Raw genomic sequence first — 12065 nt, 5'->3', positions numbered from 1 at the left:
CTCTCTAGCCAGCTGGAGAACACTCTCTGGTAGGCACTGCCAGTTCCCTAACTCATATCCTTCCTAACAGATCCTGAATTTTGTTTTGGGAGGGAATGTGCCTACATTTCTCAGCCTTTCTTGCAGAAAGGGTGATCATGTGATGAAGTTATAGCCAATGAGGGGTAAGCGTAAGTTATCAGGGGTGGCAACAAGTTCCAGAAGACTCCTCTTTAGAGGAGTGACTCAGCTGGCAGAGTTCTTTAGTCCTACCTCTTCCTCTTTCTTCCTACCTGGAACAAAACGACAGGATCCTGAGCCATAGATGACCCTAAGGATAGAAGTCACATGCTAAGAATAATGAGGAAAAAATGGGAGGAGTCTGAGTTCTCTGTCCAGTTAAATAGGGAGCATGAGGGATGGTGAGGCGGTAAGATTCATTCAGTCAACAAACTGAGTGTTTATGTGTCCCGCACAATTCCAGGCATTTGGAACATATCGCCGTCTAAAACAAAGATCCTGGTTGGGCGCGGTGGCTCATGCCTGTAAACCCATCACTTTGGGAGGCCGAGATGGGTGGATCACCTGAGGTCAGGAGTTCGAGACCAGCCTGGCCAACATGGTGAAACTCTGTTTCTACTAAAAAATACAAAGTTAGCCAGACATGATGGTGTGAGCCTGTGGTCCCAACTACTCAGGAGGCTGAGGCAGGGGAATCGCTTGAACCTGGGAGGCGGAGGTTGCAGTGAGCCGAGATCTCACCACTGCACTACAGCCTGGGCAAGAGAGCGAGACTCAGTCTCAAAAAAAAAAAAAAAAAAAAAAAATGCAAAAGGTGAGTTAAGAAATCCACAAACACATAGGTAATTCTACATGGTATCTGTAAAAATGTACACACACTGATGTCTGATGTTGGGAGTTAAAAGTCTGAATCCTAAAAACAAACTTTAACTCCTGGCCTCAAGTAATCTGCCTGCCTTGGCCTTACAAAGTGCTGGGATTGGAGGCATGAGCCACCACAGATGTTCAGGTCTACTGGTGAATTATCTTCATCTACACAAATAACATGGGAGGCAAATTACCCCAGGAAGGCTGTGGAGGGGTTCCCAGTTAATTAAACTGGAAAACATTATGTTGAATGCCGAGTCAGCAGTACAGTGAGTGTCCATTACAGTTAGCTATGTGACGGTGATTACTACAGGACAGTCTGTGGGAGAGCCCCATGGTTGTGTCCAACATCCGCACACTTTAGTAATATGTAAAAATAATAGCCACAGAGGCACTAGAGCTCAGGCCTTTCACTGGTACTTGAGGCCTGGACTCCAGCCCTGGGTACTTGTCTCTCTTGTCTGCCTTGTTCAACTCCCTCTTCTAAAGGACCTGTTCTTTCTTTAGAGCCCAGTCCTGAGAACTGGAAGTCATTTGCTCCTTTAAGATTGACTGACTGATTTAGAGATAGGGTGTTTATTTATTGAGAGACAGGGTCTTGCTTTTTTACCCAGGCTGGAGCACAGAAGGCTATTCACAGACACGCTGCAGCCTCAAACTCCTGACCTCAAGTGATCCTCTTGCCTCAACCTCCCAAGTAACTGGGAATACAGGTGTGTGACATGGCGCCCAGTCCACTTGCTCTTTTTAAAGGTTACAGCACACCTCCATTCTGACCCACTATTTGCAGGTCTGGGGTTTGCTTCTCCCAGGCAATCTGATTCCCATGTTCCTGTAAAAATCTCATAGGATGCACCAAGTATTGGCCACAAAATCCACAGCAACATGCTAACTGTAAATTATTTTCTCTTTGTTAGAACAGAATTTCAAGTTACTGTGTTTCTGCAAAACTGTATTCTAGCAATAACATTTTCTCCCCATTCATTCAAAAAATGTATTTGCTCAATGTCTGCTGCGTGTGCCAGGCACCATTCTAGGTGTTGGGAATATAGTGGTGAGCAGGGCAGCCTAGGTTTCAGTCCAGGAACAAGTGAACAGAACCCTTCAGTAATTTCAGGTATTGTAAGTACTATGGAAAAAATAAAAGATAATGGGACAGATATGACGAGGAGCTACAGAAGTTGATCAGGGAAGCCTCTCTCAGTCTGAACTGAGATACCTGAAGATAACGGGGTTCAGAGGCAGGGAAGGGACAGTAAGTGCAATGGCACTCAGGCAGAAACAAGCACAGCCTTTCAATAACCAGAAAGGGCACCTGTGAATTGTGTAGCAAAAAAGAGAAAGAGAGGTATAAGCTACGAGGACAGGGCATAGATTTCAGTCAGAATGGCACAGGATGGGGAATTATCAAAGGGGTTTGAGCAGGGGTCATGTTCTAATTCATGCTTTTAAGAGATCACTTTGGCTGCTGTACAGAAAATGGGCTAAAGTGGAAGCACTTTTGTGCAGCTCATAGAGACTTGGTTTTATATCTGCACAGCTATGCTTATTACAGTGCATTTAAATATTAACATTTATTGACTGATTACACCTTAATAAGGGTTACAGTAAAAACCTGGTCCTTTTCCTAGAGAGTTACAAAGGCAAAGATGACGACAGACACAGAGGGTGGGCCAGGGGATGCTGAGCACCTTCCTTAGGACTCTCGACAGCAGGAATAAGTAGATGGCAACTCCGCGCTCACCCTGAGACAAACACCATTCTTGGTGGCAATTTTTTCTTTTGTGCTTTCCTTGAGTAAACAAATACCGAACAACATTCCAGCAACAACACTTGGTCTGTTCTCATGTACATCAAGCAGTCTGTTAAATTATAAAGGAATAAAACCTGCTCAAATATGTGCACTCCAGTAGGGAACATACTACCAACAGAAATCATTATCAGCAATGTGGATGAAGAAGAAATTAGATCAGTTAAGAAGACAGGTCAGATATTTTGTATAGAACAACCTGCTTGAGTGAAGAAGCATTTGACAGAATCACTTGGGAAAGGAAATTCCTGAAAAAATACCAATTTTGGATCTGGTTCCTACAAACTGCCCAGAGAGAGATATGAACAGTTAGACGTATCATAACAACTCAATCTAGTATTTCATTTACTTTGAGAATATAATCAGGTGTCGGTTAGCCTCTCACTTAAAAACCCAACAAAAACAAGTGATGTACATGGTCACCAGAAGAAGAAAACAAAGCTATCTGAGCATGTCTATCCATCCATCCACCTGCTACCTTCTGGCTCCTTCCACGGATATCTATGAGTGGCACTTGGCAAGGCACGGAGATCCAGTGTAGACATCAGAATCAAAGCCCTTGTCCTCCTGTGGACACTGAGTAACTAATCACCCAATCAATTAACTACTGAAAGGTAAGTGTCCCAACCTGAACCTGTTGCACTGAGGCTGAAATGAAGAAGTAGCAGCTAGATACATCCCAGTACTAGTTAGAGAAAACAGCACAGCTGACAATGGGACACTCAACATCATGCCTCGCTGGTTGTGTTCCCTAAGAGAAAAGCAAAGGGAAAGACCCAGAAAGAGACAAGCTGTTATCAGAGGTTTCCTGCAGATGTTATGACATATGCTTCCTCCGCCCCTCACACAGGCTGATTCCCTCTCACACGTGGAAAAAGAGCCATACCGTATCAGCCCGTACCTGACAGTGATGAGCCTCTTTCTCTGGGCGCATGTCCATTTTCTGTGCTTACTTTTCCAGAATCACTCCTGGCATGTTCACCGTTGGTTAAATCTGTTTTTTCGGGAGTTGTTGGTTTGCTTTGTGCCTGACTGTGCTTCAAACGAACGAACTTTGGGGATACTGCTGCAGCTTGGATCACAGGGGACTGGGGTTTTGACTGGATTGGTTTTTCCAGTTCTCTGGCCTCCTGCAACTAAAGGCAACAAAAGAGGGATACAATCTAAATAGTCTCAGCATTTTGGTAAGGAAGAAAAATTATGCCAGTCTATTACTTAAAAAATTTCCTGGGCTGGGCGCGGTGGTTAACACCTATAATTTCAGCACTTTGGAAGGCTGAGGCAGCAGGAATTCTTGAGCCCAGGAGTTCGAGACCAGCCTGGGCAACATGGTGAAACTCTGTCCCTACAGAAAATTAAAAAATTAGCTGGGTGTGGTGGGACATGCCTGTAGTCCCACCTACTTGGGAGGTTGAGGTGGGAAGATTGCTTGAGGTGGGAAGATTGCTTGAGCTGGGAAGGTCAAGCCTGCAGTGAGCCGTGATCATGCCAGTGCACTCCAGCTTGGGCGACAGAACAAGACCCTCTCTCCAAAAAAAAAAGAAAGAAGTCCAGCCACAAGGATAACATATTTAAAAGGAAATTCTTTTGACAATCTCCAAACAAATTCTGAACACAAATTTCAAAACCCGTTAGTTTCTCTGATGTTTAAAGCAAGAACAAAAGCACAGTACAGAGAATCCACAGGCAGAAGGAGTACCTTTAAAATGCTAGCAAATCTTCACAGGCACCGAGGTCACACATGAGAGTTCAGAGAGCAATGATGTCTTGCCCCTAGCACGTAAGTGCTGTCACTCACCACTTGGTTTTCCATGCGGGTGAAAATGACGTTGAGCATCTGAGTAAGGGTAGCCTTGGCAGTGGTTTGATTGATGAGATTTTTGCTGGCCAAATAGATATTGTAACATGTCCTCACCGTCTGCAGGATAGTACCCTCATGAATTTCAATGTGTGGGGAAGTCACTGCGGTCAGAAGAGCCTAAAACAGAAATCCGCGACCTTCACCATCAGGAACGCACATCACCTTCCTGCCCTCCTATGGCCACACTTTTCTACAGGGTCTGGTTTTGTTTTTCTTTTGTGTGTATGTGTGTGTTTTTTTTAATAAATTGTAAGATGGCTCTGCAAATTAAACTAGATGATTATTATCAAGAGCCAACTCCTATGGCTGTTAGTTGAAAAACAATGAACAGTTCTATGAAATCCAAATCACTGGAAATGAATAAATTGTGTTGAAGCAGACTTTCTACTGGCTCACTTTTTAAAAAGTCAAACTTCTAGCCAGGCAGGGTGGTTCACTTGAGGTCAGGAGTTCAAGACCAGCCTGGCCAACATGGTGAAACCCCATCTCTACTAAAAATATAAAAATAATCCAGGAGTGGTGGCACATGCCTGTAGTCCCAGCTACTTGGGAGGATGAGGAACAAGAACTGCTTGAACCTGTGAGGTGGAGTCTGCAGTGAGCCGAGATTGCACCACTGCACCCCGGCCTGGGCGACAGAGCAAGATTGCCTCAAAAAAAAAAAAAAAAAAAAAAAAAAAGCCTAACTTCTGAATTTTATTTAATACTGATTGAAAAACCTACAATGAATAATACGACAATTATCTCAGGACATGTAACACTCCAAAGTGATCTCACCCAGATTAATCAGAAAATACATGTTTCGATGGTGGTCAGTTTCCCAATTCCCTGGTGGGTTTTCAAGAGAGCTTTAAGAAAGGTTTATCCAGCATGGAGCCCTCCCCTCATAATGCTAATACTTTCAGGACTTAAGATTTGGATCCTTGGCTACACCCGTCCTGATCCTTTTCTCAGACAAGCAGATGGTACTATCTGTGCCAAACCATTCTTGGCAGCAGAAATCGAACAGGGAAGTAGGACAGAGGCAAGTCAGAGATAAGAATATCAACAAAGACCCACTGAGAAATACAGACTGGGAATCCAGGGTTAACTAGAGGATTTCAAGACAATTTAGTTCACAAGCAATTTACATTGTTATTAGCTGAAAGGTTTACTTTGAAAACACACCTGGTTCCATTTTTCTTGTCTCAGTTCATGCTAATAAATTCTGACACCTAACAAAAGATCTAAGTGATGCTTAAATTTTTCTGTTCCACCTCAGCACCACCTGAGACAACACATGGTAAATTAGAAATCCAGATTCCCACAGGGACTTGCTTTCTAATTTAAAAACCAGACAGGCAAACAAATAGGTATACCTTAATTATTTGTAACTGAACCCCTTCATCGGTCTGAGGGCCCTGAAAACAATTGCAAATGGTTTCAACAATTCTGTCGATCAGCCGCTTCCCAGGGGCTCCACTGTCGGGGGCGTTGCCAGTGATGTGCCCATATGCGATGAGTTTCTAAATAGAGAGAAAGAACAGAGATTATAAATTTCTGCTTGGCCAGGACTGAGGCCTTCTGTGGCGGCCCACAACAGCAAAAGAGAGGCACTTCCAGTTCCTACAGAGTCCTCTGCTCCCCAGGAGCCAGGCAGGCATAACCACTCTGTGACCACAACCCTCGTCCTGTCACCTGACAGCAAAAGATGCCTGCAATGGAGACACAGTGTCCGATGAAAAATGCAAGGTATAGAGCACTCCCCAGTATGCAACCATCTCTACAAACCTGAGGAATTAAAAGCTATACATACTCAAGACAGAGAGAAGATTAGTGGTTGTCTAGAGTTAGGGGGGTGGCGTAGGGAGACACAGGGAATGATTGTCAATGATAATATAAAAATGGTCTAAAGTTAGGTTGTGGTAATGGTTGCACAACTCTGTCAATAAACTAAAAATCACGAAATTGTGTGTGTGTGTGTGTGTGTGTGTGTGTGTGTGTGTGTGTGTGTGTATATATATATATATATTTTTTTTTTTTTTGAGACAGGGTCTCACTCTGTTACCTAGGCTGGAGTGAAGTGGTACGGCCATGGCTCACTGAAGCCTCCACCTCCCAGGCTCAAGCAATCCTCCCACCTCAGCTCTTGAGTAGCTGGGACCACAGGCACATGCCACCAAGCTAGTCTAATTTTTCTTTATTCTTTGTAGAGACGGGGTCTTCCTATGTTGCTCAGACTGGTCCTGAACTCTTGGGCTCAAGCTATCCTCCTGCCTGTAATCTCAAAGTGTTGGGATTACAGATGTGAGCCACTGCGCCTGGCTTGAATTACACTTTAAATGGATGAATTGTATGCACGTTAATTTTATCTCAAAAAGCTGTTTTTATATATACATATATATATATATATATATGTGTGTGTGAATATGTATCTTCTTTCAATGGAAAGATACCTAAGAAACTAATAACATAATTGCTTGAGGGAGGAGAACTAAGTAGCTGTGAGCCAGGGTGGGACTAAGACACTCTGTAGTAAATCTTTTCATTTTTTTCAATGTTGAATCGTGTTAATGTATTTTCCAAAAATTAAAGTAAAAACTTCATCTGCAAAAAAATAACTGCATTTCACACTTACATCAATAGTAGTGTGTTTCACCCACGAGCAGCTGCTTGGAACCTGCCCTCTCTGAGAGGTTACAGATCGGTCTGTGCCACCTCACCCACAACTGGGATGTCAGCATGGAGGACAAAGCTGGAAGGAACCTAAAAGGTCAGCAGGAGGATGATTTCTAAGCCTGGCTGAGAAACAAAATCACCTGAGGGAGCTCAATAAAAACACAGGTTCCTGGACTCCAACCCAGACCTACTGAAGCAGAACTTCCAGGTGGAGCCCAGAGATCAGTGTTTTTCTCCAAGCTATCCAGGTTATATTGATGGTTGGTTAGATAAAAGAATCACTCATCTGGCACATATACATGTGAACTCTAAGGCATTCTCTGCCTCCAGTGACTTGGTGAAGACTCCTACAATTGCTGTTCTGTTCTTTCTCCTTTTGGCTTCTAGCTGGTCACATGCTTCTGCTCATACCAGGGGGACTCAGGGTCCTGAGGTTATCTATAGAGCAGCCACCACTGTGGGAGGAAGACTGGCCACTCTGCAGAGGTCCGACACTGTTTCTCAATGGCTTTTCCCCTTCTTTAGCTAGTGAAGTGTCACCATTCAATAAGCAGAAAGAAAAATGGATTGAGAGAGTGGCTGAGAGTAGAAATGCAATACTACTGGATGGAGCAACTGAAGGAGCAGGAGAGAGGCCTGCGCACACTCTGCTGCTCAAGTCCAACCCCCAAATCTCCAGGTGGAGGGTGTCGCCTGTGAAGGTCAAGTCCAGATGCCCTTTACCTCACCCCTCACATTGCTGCTGCTGGTGCAGGCTTCCTAGGAGGGCAGGGCTGTCTACCTGGAAAATGAGCTCTGGTTTTGACATTGCTTGTTCTTACATCTAACAGACTCAAGTCTGTTTTGTGCACTGGATTGCAAGTGGGGTGGTCTAGGAACTCCTCAAATGTGAATGCTGAAAAGCGGGCTCCAATACTGATGCCACAAAGCAAGCTGGACATGGATTACTACTTTTGTACTTTAACTAAAGTATGAAAAGGACAGAAAGTATCCTCCCCTCTATAGACTTCTTAAGGGGCACATTACCCTTCAAATCAGAAAGAGTTTTAAGTATGACTTCCCCCCTCATCTGCGCAGTGAGATAAGGCCAGGAGAAAGAAGAGTTCCTGTATCCTGTGGATCTCTGGTTCTGCTTTCTCATCCTTCTCTGTGACAGACCCTGTTCTGGGCACTGGGGATACAGCAGTAAGACAAATGTAATTATTTTTCTCATAGAGTCTACATTCTCCAGGGAAGCACACCAAAGCTCAAAGTTCTAACTGGGACCTGTAGGGCCATGTGTGACTTGTAGATACTGCCCCCTATCTCCCACTGTCCTCCAGGTAGATGTCCCCACCTTGTTCCTTGCTAACGCCATGAGCGGTGGGAAGAGGGACACGGAGGGAGGCCTCTGGGCAGCTGGCCCACTGACACATGAATCAGGGCTTGCACAGGGACATTCTGCCATGGAGTGGAAGATGATGACAATATAATCCACTATAACAGGCCTTTATAGGACTCACTGCATGAAGGAAAATGCTATATGGTTGGTTTGTTGGTACAGAATAGGACATACTTAGTAATAAACAGAGGTTGCAGTAAGTAAGCTATATTACAAGTTATCCCACTCACATGAATGAATATATTTGGTACAAATTAAATCTTCTACCTCACTGGTCTCTTCTGAAGTTGGTTCTATTTATTTTGCCTCAGTGATAGGAATCCAAAGAGTCACCTCTGACCACAGAAACTGAGGCATGTCTCCAAGGAGGCTTGCACAGAGATGTTCACTGTAACTCTGTGTGTGAATGCCTCCGTACAGGGGAGCGATAGATGAAATGGTGGCACGACACACCATATGCCAGTCAAAAGAAATGCACTAGATCCACATGGAGCAATATAGCTAGAGCCTAATAACAGTGTCGAATGTAAAAAGCTGCAGAGAAACTTGTAAAAGTGATATCATTTATTGAAAAAAAAAAAAAAAGAGAGAGAAGAGAAGAGAAAATTATACACCTGAACAGGCAATTGGGTTTGGGGCTGGTGGCCCAAGGAACTTCATTTTATCTGTAAAGTTCTAAAAACTTTTTAACAGAAAATGTAGTCATGTACAACTTATATAATTAAAAAACTGATTTTTCGATGTGCATTTAAAAAATCTAAAGTTTTCTGAAAATGAGAGCTAAAAGATAATGTTTGTAGCATAAACAGGGCAGCTTAGATTAATGGTTTCCTGTAGCCTTCACTGGGATGTAAAAAGAAAATGTTAGAATTTTATTTATATTTTTCTAATTGTCCTTTGCAAAGATATATTTTTGCATGCTTTACAATATATGTACTTTATTTACTTACTTATTTTGAGATGGGGTCTCATTCTGTCACCCAGGCTGGAGTGTAGTGGCATGATCTCTGCTCACTATAACCTCTGCCTCCCAGGCTCAAGTGATCCTCCCACCTCAGCCTCCTGAGTAGTTGGAACCACAGGCGCATGCCACTATGCCTGGCTAATTTTTTGTATTTTTAGTAGAGGCGGGGTTTCCCCATGTTGCCCAGGCTGGTCTTTAACTCCTGAGCTCAGGCAATTCGCCTGCCTCGGCCTCCCAAAGTGCTGGGATTAGAGGCATGAACCACTGCGCCTGGCCAGATATATACTTTAATAACAGTAACATGTGTAAATAAAGAGTTTTTTTGTAGAAATGAGGTCTCACTATGTTGTTCAAGCTGGTCTCAAACTCCTGGGCTCAAGCAATCCTTCCACTTTGGCCTCCCAAAGCACTGGGATTATAGGTGTGAACCATCACGCCCAACCCATAATTTAACTTTATTTTTTGGAGGCAGAGTGCAGTGGCACAATCCTGGCTCACTGCAACCTCCACCTCCTGGGTTCAAGTGATTCTCCTGCCTCAGCCTCCCGAGTAGCTGGGATTATAGGTGCGTGCTACCACACCCAGCTAATTTTTAGTATTTTTAGCAGAGACAGGGTCTCACCATGTTGCCCAGGCTGGAACTGAACTTCTGAGCTCAGGCAATCCACCCGTCTCGGCCTTCCAAACTGCTGGGATTACAGGAGTGAGCTACCGCACCCGGCCCTAACCTATAATTTTAAATTAAAGAAATATGAATATATTGGGAGGATATCCTCAAAAATGGTTTTATTATTCACTTGAGGCCGGGAGTTCACGACCAGCCTGGGCAACAAAGTGAGACCCAGGTCTCTACAAAAAGTAAAAAAAATAACTAGCTGGCTGTGGTGGCACATACCTGTAGTCCCAGCTACTCGGGAGGCTGAGGTGGGAGGATAGCATGAGTCCAGGAGTTTGAGGCTGCAGTGACCTATGATCAAGCCACTGCACTCTAGTCTGGGCAACAGAGTGAGACCCTGTCTCTTAAAAAAAAAAAAAAAGGAAAACTGACTGGGCACAGTGGCTCACACCTGTAATCCTAACACCTTGGGAAGCCGAGGTAGGCTTAAGCTCAGGAGTTCAGGACCAGTCTGGACAACATGGCAAAACCTTGCCTTTACAAAAAATAGAAAAATTAGCACGTGGTCCCACCTACCCGGGAAGTTGAGGTGGGAGGATCACCTGAGCCTGGGGAAGTAGGGCTTACAGTGAGCCTGATCATGCCACTGCACTCCAGCCTGACAGAATGAAACCTGAGACCCTCTCTCTCTCAAAAAAAAAAAAAAAAATATATATATATATATATACACACACATATATAAAATTGATATATTACCAGAAAAACTTGGAGACCACTTACTAGCTTAGACATGACTGACCTTAACCCTCTGTACACTTAGCCCTGACTGTGGGGAAGTGTGTAGCAGACCAAATGTTGGAGGAAGGGAAGGCAGAATCTTTATCACTTGGTAGAAGCAAGACACAGGGGAAGTCTCCAGGCTTCTCCCAGTGGAGAGGGAGCCTGGGCTAACTGTGCTTATGGCAAATCAATCCCAAAAGCACCTCTGCCACTCCTACTGCTGCACCAAGCTCAAAGAATGGCAGGGCACAGCACGGATGTATCTGCAGCTGGTTTCAATTCTGCCCAAACCAAACTTTACCCCCAGATATTGCCCCTCGACTTCCAAGACAGAGGTTACCTTACCCACACTGGTAAAAGCCAGTCAAACAGGCTTGGCAAGGGCAGCCACCAAGGGGAAGCACATTTTTTCCATTCAGTAGCCCAGGGAGCACCGAGTCACTTTCTCATGTCATAAAAAGGATGATTCATTTTGTATACTAAACAAAGAAATTCTAGTATACCTATTACATCTCAGAGAACTTCCATTCCTTTCTGTGTGTTTTTTTTTCTTTTTCTTTTTTTTAAGAGACAGGGTCCTGCTTTGTCACTCAGGCTGGAGTTAGGTGTTACCATCATGGCTCACTGCAGCCTCAACTTCCTGGGCCCCTAGCAATTCTCCTGCCTCTGCCTTCTGAGTAAGAGACTAAAGGTGTGCACCGTGCAGCCCAGTTAACTTTTTATTTTTACTTTACTTTGTAGAGATGGGGTCTCACTATGTTGCACAGGCTGTTCTCAAATACCTGGCCTCAAGTGATCCTCTTGCCTCAAGGTGCTAGGATTACAGGCCTAAGCCACTGCACCCAACCAGAACTTCCATACTAAAAAGAGAGATAACCATACCCCATAAGACTAAAGATTTGCAGTAGGCTGAAATAAGGCAGGGTGTCAGTGTTTCCATTTGAAATCATACACAGATACAAGGAGTTCCAGAAACAAACAATTTCTATTATTAAACAGACCAGAACCACATGGTTACAGTTAAGAGCAGGGGCCAGTGAAGAGCGGCAACCTTTTTCCATAAAGGGCCACATACTAAATGTTTAGGCTCTGCGGGTCATTTGGTCTCCATTACAGCCACTCCGCTAG

The 12065-nt window shown here is 44.1% G+C and overlaps 1 protein-coding gene across 5 annotated transcripts in view; it reads right to left on the bottom strand.

The window, feature by feature from the left end:
* ARFGEF2 (ADP ribosylation factor guanine nucleotide exchange factor 2) overlaps positions 1-12065 on the bottom strand; it is a 114394-nt gene that overhangs the window by 81100 nt on the left and 21229 nt on the right. For all 5 annotated transcript variants that reach the window (XM_015148796.3, XM_028828499.2, XM_015148797.3 and 2 more), the window contains exons 4-6: positions 5897-6043; positions 4476-4655; positions 3579-3813 (exon numbers count right to left, since the gene is read on the bottom strand). In XM_015148796.3, the coding sequence (XP_015004282.2) occupies positions 3579-3813; positions 4476-4655; positions 5897-6043 (562 nt within the window). The remainder of the gene's footprint in view (positions 1-3578; positions 3814-4475; positions 4656-5896; positions 6044-12065) is intronic.

Source organism: Macaca mulatta, chromosome 10, assembly GCF_049350105.2.
Source record: "Macaca mulatta isolate MMU2019108-1 chromosome 10, T2T-MMU8v2.0, whole genome shotgun sequence".
Lineage (NCBI taxonomy): Eukaryota > Metazoa > Chordata > Mammalia > Primates > Cercopithecidae > Macaca > Macaca mulatta.
The sequence above is the reverse complement of the archived record's forward strand: the minus strand, read 5'-3'. Positions and strand labels throughout refer to the sequence as shown.